Here is a 22,200-nt window from a genome sequence, read left to right as displayed (position 1 = left end):
CAGCCTCAGAACCCAATCAGCAAAGACTTCTAACCTCGGCCTTTTTGCGTGTACACTAGTGTACACTAGGTACCTAGGTCTCTCGTAGGGCTTGGCGCAATTGCAATTCTGTCAGCGTCTTTCCTCCTCTGTGAGAGTGCAAGACCTGTGTTCTGAGAAGGCTAGAATCATGATGCTTCTTTCAAGAGGTGTTGCAATATCCTGTGTCATCTACCATCAGCTCCCGTCAGCCCACGCTCATGGTTAAGAAGCAACACCATGACCTCATCTTCACCTCTTGGACTTGTGGGCACAAGAAGTGTGTGATTGCGCCATGTTAGGAAAAGAACTGTGGAGGACTAGATAAAAAAAGTACATACGTAGTGGTGGTACCTGACCAGATCCACATGTGGCCAAGCCAGTGAATAGCATCAAGGCCAGTGACTGGTAGGTAACATTATGGCGACCTCCTTCTCTTGCGCGATACGCTAGGACCATGGCGCGGCATGCTCAAGACAAGGTAGTTACACTCGACTGATTGAAGTCTTCATCGATCGCTAATATCCGTCTGATGCAACCGCCATGGAACGAACCCCCATCTTCCAGCACCTCGTTACAAGAGCTTTTTTTTTTCAACTCACATACAGCATGCCTCAGTCCTCTACAGATAGTGCTCCAGTTGGACAGCAATTCGAATCTCCTAGCTGTGATGTGATAATGCTATCGACCAGGGAGCTCGTATCGACGTCGGCGCAGCCTCGCGGGCCCAACCAAGCACAAACGCCTCACACTTGATGTGTGAACACGCAAAGACAATGAATATAGCACCTATAACAATCCTCATTTACTGTTCTCACCCCGCCTGGCTGTGGTGGTGCTTCATAGTGGCTCAATTACAGTATGATATCCGGTCTTCATCACAGGCATGCAACCTAGATATGCCATCCCGCTCAACCGGTTAGTGAGCTGACTCCACCTAGTCAGTGTGGGATCTCACAAAACCAGTGAGAGGGGGGGGGGGGGGGGGGTGTTCGCTATGGTCGCCATACGCCGGGGCCATCTATAATGTTGCCTGTGTTCAATATATCTAAGCCTTTCAATTTCCGTCGCAGGACAATTCCTTGGTTCTTGGGCCAGAGCATTGCAGAGCTGACTGTCTTTTTGGTGTGTACTTCATCCACTGCCGTGACTGCCTTTCAGCAGAAGACGGCTAACCCAGCTTCGAGGTACCAACATATCCCGATGGCCTTGCGGATATTGAAGGCCATGAAAGAATACATGGCAACTCTGTGTGATCGCCTATTCCAATTCAGACGCAGTACAACATGTCCACCTCACGCGAGGTTAGGTTAGTATGTACTGCATGGCGCCGATCAAGATGTCTTTCACCTCCCCAAACCGGCGTAAGTCCATGCGACTTGTCTCTTTCAACTGCATCCCAAGCATGATGATCCCAGCCTTTTCCTAACTTCCCGCCTTCTGGCGGGCTTCCATGCGGGTGACCTTGGCCGAGCGAACCAGAAGATGCCCCCAATTTTATCGGCCAACCCCGAAATCTGTGGTGGTAGTGAGGCCGGATCAACGTGGCAGACTGCTAAAGCGAGCGTGGGTGAGAGATAGCGAAAGATTGTGTGTTATGCGGCGGGCAGAAGCAGCAATCGACATCACGAGCATCAGAGACAACCACTCAAGACCGCAGAAATTCAAAAAGACCTATCAACAGGGACAACGGTGAGACTTATATGGTGGTGTAAGTTGCTGGGTCAGGTTTGTACACAAAAGCTTGGCATTACGTAGCAACGATTGTACGACTTGATACAACACAGGTGTCATGGAAGAAAGGGGGGAAGGAAGGGAAGATAAAATGCCTTATCAATGGCGACACGATGTGACGTCCGGATGCTTCCTCCAGGGGCAACTCGCCCACATCTTCTTCGCGCAAAAAAATACGCGCGCCTTCCACGTCGAAGCGCTGCCCTAGGCCCTACAGTGGAACTCCCAGGAAAGGAAAAAAAAAAAAAAAAAAATTTAACAAAGAATTATTCCGCCATTAAAGGGTTCCATTCGCAGATTAAAAAGTTGAACCCTTGCACTACGACTCTTTCAACGTTTCCCCTTTCATTTCCGCGCAGCGCCCAACCGTTTAACCTCAAGCGGTGGATATCCTCTTGCAAGGATACCCCTTTATGATATTTCTCATGGTCAAGCTCGCAAGGTCTGGCCTTTCACGTGAAAGGTCCTCCGGGAAGAAGATCTCGGCAGTGCCCACGAGGTGTGGTGATCTTTGGAGTCCTTTGTCTCCGAAACCACTTTACACCTCGGGCTAGAAAAAAACACAACTTAGGTTCGGACCGAAATATCTCAGATCACGCGCCGGTGATGTCTAGAGGCTTTAACTTTCCCGTCTGTACCATTGACTCTCCACTCCGTGAGCCCCATCTGAGTGCTGTCTTTCCAAGTACTGTACCGGGGCCGGTATACATAGCATATAGTGTACACATTACCTCAGGCCCCGGCGGCCCATGGGTTTCGGAGGCTGTGGAGACGGATCTGAGAATGGGATCCAGGTAGATCTGTGGAAACCCAAAATCCAGTTCATCGTTGCACTTAGGTCCAGGACAGCAATGACGGCAGGACCCTCTTCTACAAAAATTTCTAAAAAGCTATTCGTTAACAGCCCGGCAGGGAGCAAAGTGGATGACAAAAGACGGCAGACGAGGCATCTCTTTTCAGGGCAGTTTGCGTCTACTTGCGCCCCCCGCCCCCCTCATCCTTCCCCTCGCAGACCATGAGATTCTGCTGATGTGCAGATAATGATGGAGGTGTTCGTTCCTTCCCACCAACTGACGAGACTGAACTGAAAAGCCCGCAGCGCCACAGGGAAGTTTTTGCACCTTTCGTTACATCATGACAGAGGCAGAAAGTTGCTTGATTCGTCGCCCTTCCCATTTGTTAGCCACAGTCAAGCCTCTGACGACTGTTCTACCTGCTTTACACGACACTGCGGCTCGCCTACCAGGCGTTCCTTCAGTTGCATCTGGAAAAGACCCTGCACGCTTGGCCTCCTTGGCCGTTGGAAGACCCGTAGGTAACGCCCAGCGTACCCTTCAATCCTCAAGCATTCTTCCTAACTGCCTGGCCGTTGGGCCTGTTGAGCTTCGCGACATGAGTTGAGCGGCTGGTCTAGCCTGTCATGGTAAACAGCTCCGTTCTAGGTCTGTTCAAGCGAATACTACGGCACGGCATTGCGTGCTGGCACCATGTGAATGTGTGGGGGTCCCTTTCTTTTCTAACTTTTCCGTGAATTTGGTCAAATGGTGGGCCAGAGGGTCTTTCGAGAAAGCCAGAGGTCGTGTGTCTGAGAAGACAACGGTTGAAGCTCTCATGAAATGTGGATAAGCTGTCGGATCCCATAGCTGGCACAGGTACGCTGAATCATTATTTTGCTATCTCTCGAAAGTGACTGAAAGAGTTGTCAGCTTGATGCTTCTTACCTCTACATGGTAGTTCTTGCGACTGACATGGACCGCCGCAGAGCTAGTATGGCATAGACACCTCATTGTAGGTAACATGTCGCGTGCTAAACAGCCCGCTAGCGGTATGTTTGTTGTTCACTGTATTGGTGAATACCTACTAAAGCATTCGTGCCTCCAACGGTCGACCCATGTGCAAAGCTCCCGAATCTTTGCCTTTCTTTTCCTTCACATGCCAAGGTTCCGTCATACACTTGAGCCCTGGTAGGTCGGCGACCAGTAGTTTGCGCCATCACGAATTTGCATAAAGTTATCTCAAAGAAGTAATCAAATCGCCAAGGTCTCTCTCTTCGTTCTCCATCAACAACGGCCGCCTCCACAGAAGTGGGAATGATGTTCGGTACACTGCCCGAGCGTCCGAACGACTTCCTCTGCTGACTTCATTGGCTCCTTCACCACCCCATGTTCGTTCAGACCACCGAAAACACGCTATGTAGCAGCACTAACGAGAAGGCGTCAGAAGAAGGTCCACTGAAGTGTGTACATTGCCCTATTAGACGATTTGACGTCGAGATGAGGCACATGGGAGAATGCAACAAACTGAAGGCAAAATCAGCAAAAAGTCTTGAAGGTGAGCCGAGATGTATGACTACGTAGAGGATAGTCGAACACCCACTTCAACCTCAGCGTACCCGGTACCTGGCCGCTAGAACGTGAAAGGAAGCATCTCCCGTCAATTTTCAAATTCCGTCACGCTGTCCACAAGATGATAGTGTAAATACATGGCGCCCTCGCTGTCTGTTATCACCATTTGTCACCACCTCACACTGGCCCTGCCGATCCTTGTCCACACCGAGTCTAGCCTGCTGAGACCAAAATCGCACCTAAAACTCGTGGGTGCCGGTGGACGACAATGATGCGGGGAAATTGTGCCCATCCTGTTTTTTCATCTTTTCTTTTTTTTTCCCTCCGCGTGATTTCAACACCAGAACAGCCCTCCTCCGTTCGGCACCTACTGTGTAAAGACAGCGTGCAATTGACTTGAATGACCGCGTGATCTCTTTGCCCACAAGTGCTTGCCAGTCATTCATCTTCAACGCTTCTTTTCGCATGCCACTGCAGTCATCCTCTTACATGACATGAGGGTAATGTTTTTTTTTGTTTTCTTTTTCTGCTAATCGTCCATGTCAGCCGTTTGTTCATTTCTCTGTAAGTTGATCGAACCGTCTTTTCCGTCGATGGCCATGTTCTGGAAAAATGCGATGCTTATTCCTCCACGCGCATCATTGGGGTTTTTGACCTTTCTATACCAGTTGCCTCTGCGTGGGTGAAGCTCTTTCCAATGTCCAGAGAGATCAACAAAAGGTCCAAATGGGGCAGGTCACCAACCGCTAGCCTAATCTGGAGCTTATCTGGTTTCTGATTGGTGGATGAGATGGTATTCGGTACTTAAATACATCTGACAAGTCTTGCAGGCCCGCGGCATTGTCTCGCTATAACTCCACCTCGCCCTCGTCGTCGGTACCCGCCCCAACCTCAATTTCACTCTCAGGCTTCTCCCCCACCTTCCGTTCCGAAGACTCCCGCACTCCGTCGTTCAGATAGGCCTGTGGCTTGGCTGTCGGCCATTTCTCGGAGCGTCCCTTTACTTGGCTCACTAATGTGGCTGTGGCTCGGGATGCCCGTGGTCGTGAGTTCGCCCGATTTTTACCTACCTACCTACACTAGTAGTGTATGCAGTGGCCCAGTGGTTTACTTTCAGCTAGCGCTTGGGTCCTTAAATTTCGACCGAAAACAAAACACCATAGCAGATGGAGAGATTATCTCCTACCAGGCGAGTCCTCCTCTGACACAGCATCCCAAACGACACCTTAAGCATATTGGTCATGAAATTGGCACTATCGCGCGGCACAAACATGCCGTTGTCACTATAATATCGCCGCACAACTGATGACAATCTTCTGTGTACCATGTTATCTATTTAAGATTTTAGATATCGAATATAAAGCCAACCATTTTGGTTTCCGAAGGAGCGCCAATCCACACTAGACTAGTGTAGTGTAATATCATCAGCTGGACTTCGGAGCCCGCCGTATCCAGATTCAATAAGTCTCGGCCATCCATTGGCTTGTTCCCACTTCGATGGAACGTTGTAATCCTGGACAGCAGCACGCGAGCCTTGCTCGAGCCTTGCTGATTCGCCCAGCCAAGGGCCCTGTCGACGGGATTCCAGTTCTTCACACCTCAAATGCCTGGGCAACCAGATACTTCCTAGACCATGCGCTCCGCTCTCCTCATTGTAACCTAGTGTATAGTCTCCCCGGAATCGCATCTTCTCACCTTGTCACCGAGGCTGTTCCCGCCTCGGCATTTGATTCTGCTCGAAGCGAGCAGCGACATCGGCCTGGGCAACCGGGATGTCATGATATTCTTCTGAAACTTTTTTTTTTTTCACCTTTTTTTGGTTTTTTTCTTTCTTTCTCGTGCCGTACCTAGCTGCTTTCCGACATCCGATTATTTCATCATTGCTGGCGAAGTGGACTCTCTGAAGACCTGGTGCTCTCCATAGATCATCTACAATACGGCTGAGATCACGGGGAGGCTAAAACGGCACGGGCGGGTACTGATGCCACCATCTTTTTTCCTCCACAGCTGTGTCATTAGCTTTGCAATGCTTGCAGAAAGGGCGCTTCCGGGTCATGACCGACAAAGACAACGCAAAGTTACAAGCGCTACGCGAACGAGATACACTCGTCCGAGTTGCTATCCTCACTTTCACTGGCGAACTTACATTGTCAGCAACATCGCCTTGGTACCAACCACTGGAAATACATACACAGTACAAGCTGACGGGGTTCCGGGGACGACCTTCACTGAGGGGGAGGCACAGCTCTCTCCGCTCCCGAAGGATCGCCACTCTTCAACCTCGGAGTTGGCTTTCTCACTCTGTTCGAGGTTCGAGGCCATCTCTCTGGCCTCTCTCCTTGACCAGTAGTTCTGGAACTTCGAACAACTGCGGGCAAACGCCTTGTGTTTTTCCATTTTCAAAATCCACAGCTGATCGTCTCATTTCAGTGCTACGTACCATGATTTAATATAAGCGCTCTGTGTTGTACATATATATGATAGTACGGTGTGAGTTGTACATCTGAGGAGTGCCTGGCGCTCAGCGGCAAGGTCGCGGCCTCAGACGAACCTGATACCTTGGGATCTGATTTGCTGCCTAGGCGATTCGTCTGTTGTTGATCAGAGGCCCCTTTTCTTTGGACATTTTTAGTATGATGTCAAGTATCGAACTTCAAACTCTTGCGCTGAGCTCGGGCGAGAAGTACTCCATTTGTAACAAACCGTGTCATGATGGTCAAGCTCTTGAGTGAACGTTTCCCACTGGTCTTATGTCTCTGTTCATTCGTGCCACTGGGTATCATTTACTGATCCTTGCTTTCAGGTCCTCTGAAGACTCAAACAAGTACAACACCCCGTCGTTTCGCGAGATACAGTTCAAAAGGGGTTATCCTAGCGTCTTCATTTGTCGATTACAGATCGAATCGAACAGTCAACCGGAGCACGCTCTGGCCCCAAACTAACCTCGCCCAGACTCTGCCCATGGAAGTTTTCCAAATTTTCGCCAGGAAAAAACCCACAAGCACGACTCTTTACGCGGCGACTAGTCGGAGTGGCCGTGGCATCGCTCTTTGTCTATGGTGGTCGACAAAGGGATTGCGCGGCGCTAGTAGATGATGACGTTTTGTTCACGCGACATATCTGTGCTGTGAGTCAGTTGCTGTCGTGTCGACTGTCTGTATTCGTTACCGGTCGTCATTGGGGTCTTTTATGAATCATTTGTGCCAGGCTTGCAAGGCTAGCCTCCTGGACACGCTGTCACGGCGTTTTCGAGTACAGTCGCCGTGCGTAATAGGGGATGCCGACAACAACCGTTCAGTCATCCGATTGATGATCGCCGACCTAGGAACAATTTGACTGACCTGGGAATGAAATAGGGGTTTAAAATCGAGATTGTCATGCCCTTTCGGCCCTCAAACATGGCCCTGATGTACCCGTCTTGGTCGGTATCAAATTACCTGTAGCGATGCTGACAGTATATGTGAGTGGCAGGTAGAGGTGAGTAGTGAGGTTCTCGGTAGCATCAACTGTAATAAAGATGGGTATTACCATATACGTACCTCTACTCATCGCTTGTTTTCAAATCGAAACCGTCATCTCATGAATTCTGACCAAGTTGTCATTACAAGTTTTGACGGGTGTAAGTGAAGTACTGGTACTTACCACGCGCATACTACAGTACCCATTCACGGGAGCCACAAACTATGACAAGAAGTTGGACCGGAACAGAGCCGACTGCAGGACCTAGGCCGTCAGGTCGTACCTTCAAATTGGCGGTTGGAGGGCATGTAAGAAGGAGCCACAGAGAGCAAGTTGGAAAGAGCGAACAGTCGAAAGAGTTCTTCTTTCTATAAACGACATACTATTGTATGTATTGGAAGGAGCGAAATATTTGCTTGTTGCACATCTCCGCTCCAAACATTGAACCTCCTCTGCGAAGTTTCTCTTTCGTAGTTCTCTTGTCGTCAAAGTACTTTTCGGAATCCTGGCTGAGTCCTGAAGACAGCGTGTCTATATCAAGGGAGACCTAAGAAATGAAGTAGGAAGTAGTGGATGGAACAAAAAGGAGGTTGATTGAATCGTCAACTGCACTTCTAGTCATACATGGCAATCAAGCTCCGTAGAGAACAGAACATTGCCTCACTGGATCTTTTCCATCGAGAAGCCTGGAGCTGACACTTCTCTTCTCTCTCTCTCTCTCTCTCTCTCTCTCCCTTTCTTTTTTTATTTCTTTTTTTTTCTCTTCTTTCTTTTAAATGTATATATATATACTTAAGCGTGGGGTGGCCCATGGTCTGGAAAGACCTACAAATATCGAGCTTAAAAGTGTAGCGTAGGGAGACCTTCAACGAAAGTGGAAGGCAAACAGAAGCGACCGTTGACTGCCAAGCTAGATAGGCTGCGTTGTGAATAAAGGACATTGTGCTCTCTCTCTAAACTTGATGAGAGTTGTTTGTAAGTCGGCCGCTTTGTGTATTATTACATGCGTGATTGTGCATACAGCAATTGTCCCTCTTAACCCTTTCCGCCATTGACCATGACACGAATGCATCAGTTAGGTCATTGAGACGTGAAAGCCCTGCTGCCCCCTATTTTCGTAGCCCTCCTCTTCCAGGGCCGCCCAATGCCATCGCCTCCCCCTGTCTTCCATCCACCCCCCTCTCGGCTATAGAGAGTTCTCAATATCCATAACCTCCTTGATTCCCTCCTCAATGGTGGCCACCCGGGCTTTTTCCAGCCTCTTGAGCGGCCGCCTCGGGTATCCGCCATATCCAAAGTAGCTCTGAATAGCCTGCTTGGTGCCGGCAATGGCAGACTTGGTCAAGTACCAGTCGCCCTTTGCAAGAGTCTTCTGAAGCGCAATTGCTTCATCACTTTTGCCCTCCGCATACAAGTTCCACACCTTGACGCACACCTTGGGCATTACGTTGGCTCCGCCGGCAATGATACCGCTGCCGCCGCTGGCCAAGGTCTGGACAGTGAAGTCGCACATTCCACCGAATGCCATGTAGCCAGATCCCTCTGCCCAGGGAGTCTTGGCATCAGTTGCCTGTGCCACTCGTGTGAGCTTGCCGGTGTTTCCGCAGGTGAACTTGGTGCCCACAATGTTGGGATGCGCGGCGAGCTTGATCAGCAGGTCCGAGTCCATGTCGATACCAGCAACAGCCCCGGGATAGTTATACAGAACGAGCGGCAGAGGGCTCTCGTCAGCCACGGCGATGAAGTAGTCGTGAATTGCTTGCTCGTCCATGAGGAAACGGAAGTATGAGGGAGGGAGGAGTAGCACGTAATCGCCGCCAGCTTCCTGGGCGATTCTGCACAACTCGATTGTTCCTCTAACACTGCCCTCCGTTGCGCCAACGATAATGGGTGTGTCCTTGAAACCAGCCTCATCCAACGCTTCCCTGGTAGCGCGGGTTACCGTTGCCTTTTCCTCTCGTGTACAGTGAATAGCCTCTCCATTGGAGCCCATCGTTACCAGACCAGCAAGTCCATCCTTGACCAAACGTGCAGCGTGTTTCTTGATGGTGGGAATGTCGAGGTCTTCAGTCTCAGCATCGAAGAAGGTCATGGTCGGGGCGTAGATGCCGCATGGAAGAGGTCTTCTCGGGGCCTGCTGGCCGTTCGTGGCACCACTGGACGCAGTCATGTTGGATGTGTATATGGGCAAAATGATATGTGCTAACTCAAGTGGTTGAAGCTTGAGGCTTTGGACAGGCGTGATGCACGGAAGTAGCGGCAGAGGAATCAGAAGAAAAAGGAGGCAATGGGCAGAAGGAGTAGGCGTAAGCAAGTGAGGGAACGCCGTTTACTTATCCGAGAAAGAAAGGTTCACGGTAACATACAGTCCAGCATTGCCCGACTCGGCACCCCAACTGTGGGGTGTCATGGCGTGTCGTGGAAGCAAAATGTTCAGAAACCAGGAGCAGATCGCTCGGACATTGGTCCGAGGCGGCCAACCAAAGGCACCAGCCAACGCGGTTCCTGTTGGATGAAGACGAAAGTCGGTAAAAACAGAGGGCAAGGCAAATAGACAGCGGCTAAGTGATGAAGCGGACCATTAGATGGACCCGGATTTGGGGGGGGATGATGGAGGAGATGTTATGGAGGGGTTTACCCCAAGGACATTGACAGCCGGACGGGGGGACTGGGGATTATGGGGAACAAATCACGCATTCACCTCATGTTTGTCCAAAACGCCGCCTTGACTTGGTTTAGTATGGCGGCGAGCGGGAAAAGGATGGGGTTAATGGGGAATGGCGGCGGCTTATCCGGTGGTGGTGGAAGTTGAGGATGCCGGGTCATTGGGCCTCGCCAAGAGATATATCCAGAAACTTTTGGGGTGATATTCTCGTAGACCGCTGAAGTCCAAAAACACTTGTTTTGAAATGTCATTTGTAAGTTGAGGATACTGGGTGTGAAGGGTTCGGAGTGACCTTGTTGATTTGATACCCAGCACTGTTCTCTGGTGATCTGCAGACATGTCGAGTGCACAAAATGCGAACTTCGCATGCGATCTGTTGGTTAACGGCTTGTCACCAATATGTTCGCTCTTGGAGGCTAAGTAGATGTTTTGCACACGAAGACGTCTCCCGCCGCCTAGGGAGTCTGCTGAGCTGATGTCACTTCGCCAAATACCGTGCATTGTAGGGGAGATGGTGCGAGCGTGGCTGTTTGACTCTGACATCATGGCTCTAGACGTACACTAGCTATGAGCTATGTATCCGATGGCGGCGAGAACGTCAAGTGAAGGCTCACATGTGCCAAGTAGCCTGGGGAGAGGCCTGCTAGCTAGGTAGTCACCTTCTGGTGTCGTCGGCCACGAGACGGAACAAATATTTCCTCCAATGAAGATGGCCTAACAAATGTCGACGGCAAGCATGATGAAGCACACCCCCACCATCACATTGTGGAGTATCTCCAACCAAGCAAGAAAAGAGGCTGACTCGGTGAGAATAGGGTAGAACTAGTGTTGGAAGATGCCGTGCGGTCCTGTCCGAGGAGTAGGAGGGCACTCAGTTTATCCTGAAGAAGTATGGAAGGTCGAGAGAAGTAATTCGATGACCAAAATGTGGAAGGGAGGAAGTGGAAAGATGCAATGTCAAACATGACGATGCTGCTTTGGAGTTTGGATGAACTGGGGGGGGGGAGGGGGGGGGGAACGTGAATTGCGGGGAAAAAGCAGCCCCAAAAGTTGGCGTGGGGGAAGGAGCGGGTCGGCCAGGGGTGTGCTGGGTGCTGGGTGCTGGGGGGTTGCACCCCACCTTCTGTCCACTACACTAGATTCGCACACCCTCCCCATCCCCTCACGAGCCACGACCCCGCCAATGAAAGCTTCCCCGCGTTCGAGGTCTGTACCGTGACCATGACAGCTCTTTTTTCATCTTTTCATGAAGCCCGCAAGCCAACAAAGCCATGGCAATGTCTACAAGTAAATCCCCTGGAATCTTCTGATATTACACGGGACAAATTAATCAACTACAGGTCTGCCACCTCGGAATGAAGCTGGCAATGTAGTGAAGGTTCAAGGACACTGAATATGGATTCACAAGATCGCGAGGCCATCAAGGTACACAACCCGTTTCGCGGGACCCGATCGGCAGAATCCATCCCATGTGTAGACCGTGTATTGAGCAATTCCTTCTATTCGCTCCAATGATATCAATTCTTCCGAGGAGCACTGGAGTATGGACATCAGTTTCCCGAAAAGCCAAGTTCGAGATGACGAAGATGGCTATATACCTTACATCGTAGTGGAAGACCATCCTTGACGGTCAGTTGTTCAGAGACTCAACAAACGGCCCGATGTATATTAGGTTGAAAGTCGTGTTACGATAATTATTCCGGCCACGAGAAATGCAGTGGCTCTGTCTGTCCATCCAACCCCGGCTAAGCTCTTCCCTTTGAGCTCCATCTATATACAAACCAGCATCCAGCAACCAGCTTCTCCTTGGAGAGACAAAAAGCGACCGCCATTTCTTCCTGTGAACCCCGTTCTCTTCCAATTGTCACTGTCAAATCGCCCAACATGGCCTCTCCCCTCAATGTGTTGATGGTAAGTTCGCCATATCCGGATCCTGACTATCACTGTCTTACTTGGTTAGGTTGGTACTGGTGAGTACACCACCGGTTTTGTCGGCGGCGGTGCCTCTGGCTCGGACAAGAAGGTTGGTGTTGTTGGGCTGTCAATGTTCGATCTTCGCCGGCGAGGCAAGGTCGGCAAGCTCGGCATGGTTGGCGTCAATGGCACAAAGTTTCCAGCAATTCGTGAGTCCCCCCCCCCCCAGGCAGGAAGTGCGGATCCAGTATACATACTGACCATTGCCAAACCTCCAGGGGAGCATCTCAACAAGAACATTACTCAAGTCTACAACAACCTCGACACCTCGTTCGAGTCCTTCCCCGCCGACAATGCCAAAGACCCGGATTCCTACAAGGCCGCCATCGACGCCCTCCAGCCCGGTGACGCCATCACCATCTTCACCCCCGACACCACCCACTACCCCATCGCCCTGTACGCTATTGAGCGCAAGATCCACGTCATGATCACCAAACCAGCCGTCAAGGAGCTTGCGCACCACATCGCCCTCGTCGAGGCCGCCGAGAAGCATGGCGTGTACGTCTACATTGAGCACCACAAGCGCTTCGACCCAGCCTACGCGGACGCCAAGCACCGGGCCAAGAAGCTGGGCGACTTCAACTACTTCTACAGCTACATGTCGCAACCGAAAAGCCAGCTGCAGACGTTCGCCGCCTGGGCCGGTATCGACTCGGACATTTCGTACTACCTAAACAGCCACCACGTCGACATTTGCGACTCGATGGTGTCCCAGCTGGGGTACGTGCCCGTCAAAGTGTCGGCTTCGGCCTCCACCGGCGTCGCCGTCAGCCTAGGGTGTCACGAGAAGACCGAGGACACCATCAGCCTGCTTGTGCACTGGCAGAAGGAAGACGACCCAACCAAGCACGCCACGGGCGTGTACACGGCCTCGTGGACGGCGCCCCAGAAGGCCGGCGTGCACTCTAATCAGTACTTCCACTACCTGGCGCAGGGCGGCGAGATCCGCATCGACCAGGCCAAGCGCGGGTACGACGTCGCGGAGGACTCGGCCGGCCAGTTGATGTGGTACAACCCGTTTTATATGAAGTATGCGCCCGATGAGGACGGGAACTTTGCCGGGCAGTCTGGGTATGGATATGTGTCGATAGAAAAGTTTGTCGATGGGTGTCGTGCTGTAAATGCGGGTACGTTGACACCCAAGGATTTGGATGCCAAGGGACTGCCGACGTTGAGGAATACCATTGCTACTACGGCTATCTTGGAGGCGGGGAGAAGGAGTATAGATGAGAAGAGGGAAGTGAAAATCGAGAGAAAGGATGGGCAATGGAGGCTTGTTTGATGATACCTAGTTGTCGGCTATGAGTTTTGGTCCTTTTCGCATCAATTTCACAAAATAAGTGCTGTGCATTGACATCCACATAACTGGTCATCAAATTTTGCCCATCGCATTTATGACAGATGATTAAAGACGTATGGCTTGGGGTATAAACTTGCATTTCCCGCGGCCCAGACAATCTTATCCCAGGACAGCATCACACCATCATGCACTCATCCATCCCATACTTGGAGTTTAGCAAGCCCCATCCCTACAATCCTTGGGCGACTTGGCCACCTTCCATCCGTCTCAAACCTCCACAGACAGGACAGGAGTTTACTCGCCCAACTCCTTGAGGATAGCCTCCTTCAGACTCTCAGGCTTCGTAGTGCTCGCCCACCGTCCCTTGACCTTTCCGTCCTTTCCAATCAAGAACTTTTCAAAGTTCCACTTGATTCTCTTCAATCCCATCAGGCCAGGCTTCTCATTCTTCATCCACTCATAGAGGGGATCAGCATTGTCGCCGTTGACCTCCACCTTCTTCATGATTGGGAAGGAAACGCCATAGTTGAGCTGGCAGAACGACTGGATCTCCTCCTCGGTGCCCGGCTCCTGTCCGCCGAACTGGTTGCAAGGGAAAGCGAGGATCTCAAAATCGTCCGGGTACTTCTCCTTGATCTCCTTGTAGACCTTTTCCAAGCCGGCGTATTGAGGCGTGAAGCCGCATTTGGAGGCAACGTTGACGATCAGGACTACCTTGCCTTGGTAGGTGGAGAGGGGGAGTTCGGAGCCCTTCTCTGTGGGTTTGGTTAGTATGGGTGGTGATGATGATGTGGTGGTGGTGAGAGACTAAGATAAAGAGGGGCGAGGGCTTACTGTCAAGGGGCTTAAAGTCGTAGATAGTAGTGGCAGAAGACATGTTGAGTGTGGTTGTTGCGAAGCGTCTGGAAATAGCTGGCTGGCAACGGAATGCTGGTTTGGAAACTGGCAGTCGAGGTTGTTGTTGTTGAGATAGAATCGGTGATAGTTTCAAATGACGAGTGGTGAGTGAGGTGCGAGCAAGTGTAGCTACTGAGCGATGATGGTAGCGGGGTATCATATGGTTATGTATGTGCAAGCAAGGACAAAGATCAAAGGAGCCGAGAATGACACGAATGAGAGGCGAAAGGTGGTCTTGATATTTGAATGGGCACTGGCGGCGAGAATTCCGTCCGACGTTTGAAAAGGCCCTAGCTCGCTCGGAGAGAACAAGGATCGTGAGGTGAGACAGGTACACCACACTACACCACAGTCCGATGCTGGTTAGTTTGTTACCTCGGTACACTAGAGGTGGGTAGGTAGGTGGGTAGGTACTTCTGGCAGTGTACAATATACGAAATCTATCCCGAATAGTCCCAAAGCTCACAAACTAAGACGAGTCAAAATGGCTGAGTACGAGTTATAAAGGCATTGGCAGGAATTAATTAGACATATTAATTATCAGAAACAGCGTTTTCCAAGTAATATCACGCGTTCGTTAGCTATGAAAACGCATAGGAAAGTTGAAACGAGGTCTCAAGCTAACAAACAACCAGCACTGGACTGACATACCTACCCCCGGCGCGGGTCTGGGAGTTCCCGAGCAGCGTGGTTCCGACGGAGTAATTCCCGCGTGGGGTCATTGGCTACAGCGGTCCCCTTCTTGGTGGTTCCATTCCATTACGGCAGTGGCACACGTTGAACTTCACCTCAGCATCATTCCCGCCGAGTCTCAATCCCGTCTTCATGTTTCATCCAGTGTTTGCAGTTTATGGTTCAGACAAACAACTGTTCGTATCTCAACTCTATGCACCATATCAGTCTTCAGTTTGTTACGGCCGATTCATGGTGATAGGTACTCGGCACCCTTGCTTGGTGTTGTGACATGCTGCGATAATTACTAAGCAGTAAGCCAGGTACCTCGGCAGGGACCGTGATGTGTTCAGGGCACCCCAACCGAGCGCCAAAGTCCGCGTCGGCGTTGACATGCGCCGCCTATTTTCCGATCGCTGACGACTGCCCCGCTATGCAGAAATGTTCTGAAGATCGGGAGCGAACTCTTCAAACTCTTCATATGAATGAACTCCAGTCACGGTGAAAAGACACCCGAACGGTCATGTCACGCCACATGGATTTGAGAATTCTACGACCCTCATTTTTTTCGGTTGCCCGGCAAGCCGGTGGGTACACCATCATGAACGAACCACCACCACCAGTGATGGCGGGGAACACAGATCCTTGGCTTTGACATCATGATTGCATTAGCGGGGGATATGTGTGTATTTGCATTTGTCTTTGCGAACCCAAACAATACAGTTTTAACAACACTCGCATGAATTATCTGTGAAGCTTCGAAGGATGGTAGCAGAGGAAACATCAAGACATGGGTCAACTGCGGGCGGGGCATTGAATGTCTCTCTGAAAATTAACATTCCCGCACAGAAACGAAACCGCAGCAATGAAAGCGTGGGGGAACGGGTACCTAGCTCGTGGGTGGGATGGGGTGGGCCGTTGATAGCCACCCCAGTTGACGTCGTTCAAATCTGGAAAACATGATTTCCTCACTTGCAGAACGAAGCATCAACACATTCAACACTGGAATCGAAGCTTCCAAAGTTGATGAACCTTTCGCTTTGTAACCAACTCGTCACCATGGCTGCCCAGCAACAAAAGAGAAACATTGTCATTGTCGGTGAGGTTCAGGGATTATTTCCATTCCCCGCATACGACAGCTCTCAACTAACACAACATCACCAGGTGGCGGCATCATCGGTTGCACAACCGCCTACTTCCTCACCCGCCATCCCAAGTTCGACCCGGCCCAGCATACCATCACTCTTCTCGAGGCCAGCTCCATCGCCGCGGGCGCATCTGGAAAAGCCGGCGGTCTCCTCGCCCTTTGGGCTTATCCCGAATGTCTCGTTCCCCTCTCCTACCGCCTGCACCGGGAACTCGCCGATGAGCACAACGGTGCCGAGCGCTGGGGTTACCGGCAGGTCGGCTGCGGAACCATCGGTGCGGTCGTCAAGAATACCGACCTTAAGGCTCGCGGCCAGGGAACATCAGCCTCGACGACATCCGACTTGAAGGAGCCCAACGGTACCACAGCAGCAGCCCCCAACGCCCACCTCCCCATCCAGGCCGAAGACGAAAAGATCTCTAAAGATTGGGAGAAACTTCCCAAGCAAGACGTGGCCGCGACCTCTCTTCTCTCCAAATCCGTCCTGCCCCCGGATCTCGACTGGGTTGACGCCTCGCTCGTACGCTCATGGGATGTCATGGGCCGACGCGGGGAGACCGAGACCGCGCAAGCACACCCCTTCCACTTCACCAACGCCATGGCGGATCTAGCCGCCGCCAAGGGCGTGGACATTCGGTTGGGTGCCAAGGTGACCAACATCACTTCTTCTTCTTCTTCAGCCCCTAACGGCAGGGTAGACACAGTCGAGTACCAGGACCGCAACAACAACGACGAAATCAAATCCATTACGGGAGTAACAGACGTGATTCTGACCGCCGGCCCTTGGACGGGTAAAATCTTGCCTCGGTCCAAGATCGAAGGGTTGCGCGCCCACAGCGTGGTGTACGAGGCGGAAGTGAGTCCGTACGCGGTGTTTACGGATATTGAGCTGCCGAGCGACTGGACGCCGGAGCATCGGCGGGTAAAGGGGCAAAAGAGAAAGCATAGGGGACATGTGGATCCGGAGATTTATGCGAGGCCCTTTGGGGAGGTTTACGCTTGTGGTATGTGAATGGTCTTCTTTCTTTCTTTCTTTTTTCTTTCTTTCCTTGTTCTCATTTTTCCTCCTCTTTTTTCTTATTTCATTCCATTCACTGGCACAAGTCTGTACGTCTTGACATGGGTATGACTAACAAATCAAAATGAACAGGCGAACCAGACAAAACCATTCCTCTCCCCGAAACAGCAGACCAAGTTCAATGCGACGAAGACCAATGCAACGACCTGATTTCCTACATCGCTACCGTCAGCCCGATTCTTGCGTCTGCCCCCGTCAAGGCCAAGCAGGCTTGCTACCTCCCTCAGCATGTCCGATTCGGAGAGGAGAGGGGTCCGCTTATAGGCCAAACTTCTACGCCTGGCTTGTGGATTGCGGCCGGACATACGTGCTGGGGGATCCAGAACGGACCAGCCACCGGCTTGTTGATGTCTGAACTGATTTTCGATGGACAGACCAAGAGTGCGGACATTGACAAGCTGGATCCCAAGAAGTTCAAGGTTTAAAGAGTTCATAGGGACTATGAGGGTAGAGTGTCACATATGGCAAAGTAACAAGCGGAGCGGTGATGCGAGCATTAGACATGAAGTAATGGACACGGCTTACAACAGTACTATATACCAAGGCAATGTTTCCCTGTTTTCAAAATTGCTAAGCGTATCCTAATGATGTTCAGAGCGGCGAGCATACATGACTATAATCCCCTACTCGTTCCTCGTCATCCTCATTCTCCTGGTTTATACAGTCATAATCATACATTATCCACCACAATCCTTCCTCGTCGCCCGTCTCCCACTACTAGTAACCTAGGCCACCACCCACTTAGCCCTGCCAATGGAACCGGCTTTGTCTCAGCATGGTTATCAACCCAATGGGCAGCGCCGCCTTATCAACGACCGTCAGTCCACCAAACATGTCCACCACCTCCCGATGGAACAGCTGCACCACCCACTTGTCGTAGCTGCTCATGTCCCTCCAATCATCCTCGTCCTCCAGCGCCGCCTTGATATCGCCCTTGAGCTCCACGTCTCTCGTCGTCGGCTCCATCAATAGGTTTTGGTAAAGCGCCTTAAGCTGCGGCGACGTCAGCTCCCTGTACCGTGTGAACTCCTCATAACTCATGAAAGGCTCTCCCTCAAGGTCCTTAAATGAGTCTTCTCCTCTGGTCGAGCCACCAGCCGTCTTGTTCACAGCGCGCTCCATCTCGTAGGTCTCAAACCTCTCCTTCGCTCTCCGGTACGCACGCTCTTCCTCCTCTTCGTAGTCGGCCAGCATCTCCTCGGGCGTCTTTTCCAGGTCATCGCGAATCAGGAAGAGCGAGACAAACGGATTGCGCAGACCGAGACCGCCCATTGAAGTGGGGAAAAATAGGTATCCATCCGGGATGGATGAGATGCCGAAGCGTGAGGCGATCATATCCTTGACGTAGGCGCCCACCCCGCCGGCGTGGTCAGGGAAGAGCTTCTGCTGGATCCGCGCAAACATGGCAAGCATGCTGTCAACATGGGCACGGCCACTGCAGGCGGCGGGGCGGCCAAAAAAGTTGGTAAAAAAGCGGTCGCCGTAGATATTCCAGGCTTGCACCCAGTCAAATACCGATTGGCAAGCACCCAGCTGGCGGCGGAGTTCGTCGATATGCTCGTCGACCTTCGACTCGTCGATCTCGAAGTGACCCGTTGAGGCGTTAAGCTTAAGTAAACCCCAGGTAACAGGGCCGGTCGGAAGATTGTGGCTGGTTTTGGCAGTCTCCTCCTCCTTGGTTGACTCCAAGCCCACCTTCTTGTTCTTGGGATGAATAATCGCTGATCCTGTCTTCTCCTCATTGAGGCTCAGTCCCATGACCTCGCTGAACTCCGTCACCACCTTCCATGCCTTGGAGCACTTCTCTGTGGTACCCCAAAGCCACATGTCGTCGTGAAGCCGGTAGAGAGGCGTTCCGTCGGCCTTCTGGTTGACCGCAAAGTCCAGGCAAAACAGCAGGGACTCGCCCACGACATCGGAAATTGTGCTGCTTATCGGGGTGCCACGCTTGCGGATGCCAAAGGGAGTGTCGGGGTTGGGGTCGCCTTTGAACCGAAGAGGGGCCTCTAGCACACGCTTGAAGAAGTCAAGCCATTCTTCGTTGAAGCCAAAGAACTCCATCACGGCGAAGATGCTCGAGTGCGGCAGTCCAGGACCAAACCATTGAAAATCAGACCGAAGCACGGTTAGTTCGTTACCCATGTGCGTCTGGACGAGAATGTCAGCTTCAAGCCGGTGCATGAGACCCTGTACCACTCTCAGAGGCGAGTCTCTTGTGTCCTCTTTGCTGTCCGCTTCTGATGAATCATACCCGCCGCGGACCTCCGACATCCATTCGGGGAGATGATCCAGCAGAATCTTGCCATGGAAATAATCCTCGCGCTCATAGGCGACGCTATCGGAGAGGGGTTTCTTTTCATCCAGAAAAAACTGTCGACGTCTCGCATCCTGCTTTGACATGGGTTTCGTGTCAGGCTTCCACACGCCTGTGGTTGCGGTGAATCTCCCGAAGTGTTGTCGAATCAATACTGCCCATCGGCGAAAAATGTACTCGAGGAGCAGCGAATGCAGCAGGTCCTCGTCTAGGAAGAATCTGTACTTCCCATTCAGAGCCCGACGCTGCTCGACCACCACAGGCGCCTCCCAGGTCCAAGACGCGCGCGCATCCATACGCATGTTCAGCACATCTGCGATCTCCTGCAGGACGACCGAGTTGTTCAGGAAGTCGCGAAGGGTGCTGCGCTTCTCACCCGTAATGTTGTTGCTTCGCAGGATGCTCTGGATGCATACCTTGACCTGTAACACGGTGAAGGGGTGTGACCAGTTCGCATTCTTGTTGTCCTGAAGTTTCTCAAAACTCTTTCTCAGCTCCGCCAAAGCGCGCTTGCAGTCCTTCGACGACCCGGCAAAGACGTCCTCCAGATACCGCTTGATGGCGTCTTTGTCGGTCTCCTTGGGGGTAAAAACAAATTCTTCCCACGTCTTCCTCTGTTCATGCATCTCCTTCCTCCCAACGGGGACAAAGTCGTCCTTATCAGCCTTGTCACCCCCTTCAGTGACCGACATCTTCTTATCCTGCCCAGACGCAGCGGTCCACTCCCTGACCATCCGGCCGTACATGCTGGCAAATCTGTACTTGTTGCTCGTCATGTCCAACTCCTTCTTCACCGTCTCCTCATACTCGCGCAGAAGATCCTTCGACACGGACGGATCGAAAGCCGCCTGTTCGACGAACCGCTTCATGTTGTCGGCCGACAGCATCGGGTTGTCAGCTCTTCTGATGGATGGCAGCTTCTCGCGACCATCGAGAAGGGTCTCTGCACGCTTGCGGACGTCGGCCTCCTTGTCGGCAGCGGAGAGCAGAGCGTCTTTGGCCGACTCGTATGCATCCTTTTGCTTTTGGAGCTGGTCCAGCTTGATGGAGGTGATGGAGGAGAGGGTCTGGGAGAGGACTTCTGAAGAGGCGGCCATGTTTGCGGGTGTTGATCCGAAGAAGCGTGTATGCTGACTTTGATATGATGTAGAGAGAATTGACTGTGACAAGTGGTAAGCTTTTGCCAGTGGGGATACTATTCCGCGTTGCTTATCCACTTACTGGTGACGATTGAGCTCGATACTGGCGATCAGTGGGTAACCAAAAAAGAGGAGTTGCGGCTGAATGTGTCTGGACCAGAAAAGATGGAAGACGAAACGGAGGGCGGCCGCCCTTATGTACTCTACTGAAGAGGTATCGCATGTTTCCCGTCTGTCACTGCCACAAACGAGAGGAGTTTGTTGTTTCTCTCATGTTGAAGGAGCGTTTCCCGACGCGAGGCAACTTGGGAAGCTACAGCCATCCTGCAAACAGCGCCAACACTGCGGCGAAAGAGTAATACCACCTCAGTCAACGGCGAACTTAATGAAGAGGTCTAGCTACCTTCTGCTTTGGGACCGGCGAGTTGGCGTACTAGGTGGGCAGGTTTGCTTTGCAGTACACACAGTGGTGACTGGTGAGTCAACCGGCCAGACTTGCCCGTCGGGTGCGTAACCCTTACCTACTTCCAGTTTCCTCGTCCAACGTGTTTGCATCGTCAAGCATATGAGTTGATGAAAGAGCAGCCAGAACACCGCGATGGGGTTGACCGACATACTGCAGTCACGCATAGTGTCACTTTTGGTTTATTTGCTTGCTTCTTGCTGACACTTGCGTTGTGTCGGAGAGAGAAAACCATGCAAAAGGCAACCACAGTGCCTTAAATGTCCCTAATCACTGTGTACGTAGTGTGCCATGCATTCTACTTACTACTGGAGTGTAACCTTTACAGAACTACATAGACAGCTATACGCATTCACAAGATCTGATACGGTGTTTCGATATTGGACAAAGCATAAGTATTGACAATACGAAAACGCCTATGGAACTTGACCCGAGGTCTCGAGCTAACAATCCAACCAGTATCGGACGACTGTAGACTACACGACTGAAACTGAATGCGGTTGGCCGAAAGCCAAGCCAGCGTCTTATCATATTCCTCGCCGAGTGGACCTTTCCACTTACAACGATTGAACACCTAACCTTCCCTTTGATACCTACACTCTTGGGAAAGATCTCAATTGTAACAGTTTTCAAGTAAGTAATTGATAGGCCGGGAAGGAAGTGCTTAGTCGTCATTGTGTGTATGTTCAATATCTTCTCGGTCTTGTCAGTCTAAGTCTCCTGCTCGAGGCAAGTGGATGCGTCCATGGCGGCTTCTCATTGAATCATGGGCATCAGAATCTCCCTCCTTTCTCCAAAACGCAAGTACAATCTTCAAGACAAACATGAAAACCAGCGTTGGCTTTACCCCCCTTCGCCGTACATGCAAATTTGACAGCAGCAGCATTTCTATTACTCTGCACCGAGAGTGGGAAACAACATGTACGTGGAAGTTGCTGTTAGTAAGTAAAGTGAGACCATCAGGCAATACCGGAGGGTTGTAGGCCGCCTCGTCA

The 22,200-nt window shown here is 51.5% G+C and overlaps 7 protein-coding genes across 7 annotated transcripts; 3 read left to right on the top strand and 4 right to left on the bottom strand.

Moving 5' to 3' along the window:
- Positions 1 to 5,502: 5,502 nt before the first annotated feature.
- On the bottom strand, positions 5,503 to 6,494 carry NEUTE1DRAFT_35893 (uncharacterized protein; the record flags this gene model as incomplete). The annotated part of the gene is made up of 3 exons (XM_009848827.1): positions 5,503 to 5,667; positions 5,793 to 5,856; positions 6,289 to 6,494. 3 exons carry the CDS (start codon positions 6,492 to 6,494, stop codon positions 5,503 to 5,505), a joined length of 435 nt encoding a protein of 144 aa, XP_009847129.1.
- Positions 6,495 to 8,448: 1,954 nt separating this feature from the next.
- On the bottom strand, positions 8,449 to 9,712 carry NEUTE1DRAFT_115768 (uncharacterized protein; the record flags this gene model as incomplete). Its single annotated transcript, XM_009849496.1, has 1 exon — positions 8,449 to 9,712. One exon carries the CDS (start codon positions 9,646 to 9,648, stop codon positions 8,743 to 8,745), a length of 906 nt encoding a protein of 301 aa, XP_009847798.1.
- A 2,177-nt stretch (positions 9,713 to 11,889) lies between these two features.
- Positions 11,890 to 13,552, top strand: NEUTE1DRAFT_57063 (uncharacterized protein; the record flags this gene model as incomplete). Its single annotated transcript, XM_009848970.1, has 3 exons — positions 11,890 to 12,132; positions 12,182 to 12,344; positions 12,414 to 13,552. The coding sequence occupies 3 exons, from the start codon at positions 12,106 to 12,108 to the stop codon at positions 13,475 to 13,477; spliced, it is 1,254 nt and encodes a 417-aa protein (XP_009847272.1).
- Positions 13,527 to 14,891, bottom strand: NEUTE1DRAFT_93653 (uncharacterized protein; the record flags this gene model as incomplete). Its single annotated transcript, XM_009849495.1, has 3 exons — positions 13,527 to 14,250; positions 14,330 to 14,733; positions 14,807 to 14,891. The coding sequence occupies 2 exons, from the start codon at positions 14,370 to 14,372 to the stop codon at positions 13,790 to 13,792; spliced, it is 504 nt and encodes a 167-aa protein (XP_009847797.1).
- Positions 14,892 to 15,812: 921 nt separating this feature from the next.
- Positions 15,813 to 16,038, top strand: NEUTE1DRAFT_115765 (uncharacterized protein; the record flags this gene model as incomplete). The annotated part of the gene is made up of 1 exon (XM_009849494.1): positions 15,813 to 16,038. One exon carries the CDS (start codon positions 15,830 to 15,832, stop codon positions 16,025 to 16,027), a length of 198 nt encoding a protein of 65 aa, XP_009847796.1.
- An 85-nt stretch (positions 16,039 to 16,123) lies between these two features.
- On the top strand, positions 16,124 to 17,714 carry NEUTE1DRAFT_97710 (uncharacterized protein; the record flags this gene model as incomplete). Its single annotated transcript, XM_009849493.1, has 3 exons — positions 16,124 to 16,163; positions 16,229 to 17,215; positions 17,362 to 17,714. 3 exons carry the CDS (start codon positions 16,124 to 16,126, stop codon positions 17,712 to 17,714), a joined length of 1,380 nt encoding a protein of 459 aa, XP_009847795.1.
- A 115-nt stretch (positions 17,715 to 17,829) lies between these two features.
- NEUTE1DRAFT_119701 (uncharacterized protein) lies at positions 17,830 to 21,039 on the bottom strand (the record flags this gene model as incomplete). The annotated part of the gene is made up of 2 exons (XM_009849492.1): positions 17,830 to 20,763; positions 20,825 to 21,039. The coding sequence occupies 2 exons, from the start codon at positions 20,963 to 20,965 to the stop codon at positions 18,031 to 18,033; spliced, it is 2,874 nt and encodes a 957-aa protein (XP_009847794.1).
- Positions 21,040 to 22,200: the final 1,161 nt, after the last annotated feature.

The sequence above is a fragment of the Neurospora tetrasperma genome (assembly GCF_000213175.1).
Source record: "Neurospora tetrasperma FGSC 2508 unplaced genomic scaffold NEUTE1scaffold_1, whole genome shotgun sequence".
NCBI lineage: Eukaryota > Fungi > Ascomycota > Sordariomycetes > Sordariales > Sordariaceae > Neurospora > Neurospora tetrasperma.
The sequence above is the reverse complement of the archived record's forward strand: the minus strand, read 5'-3'. Positions and strand labels throughout refer to the sequence as shown.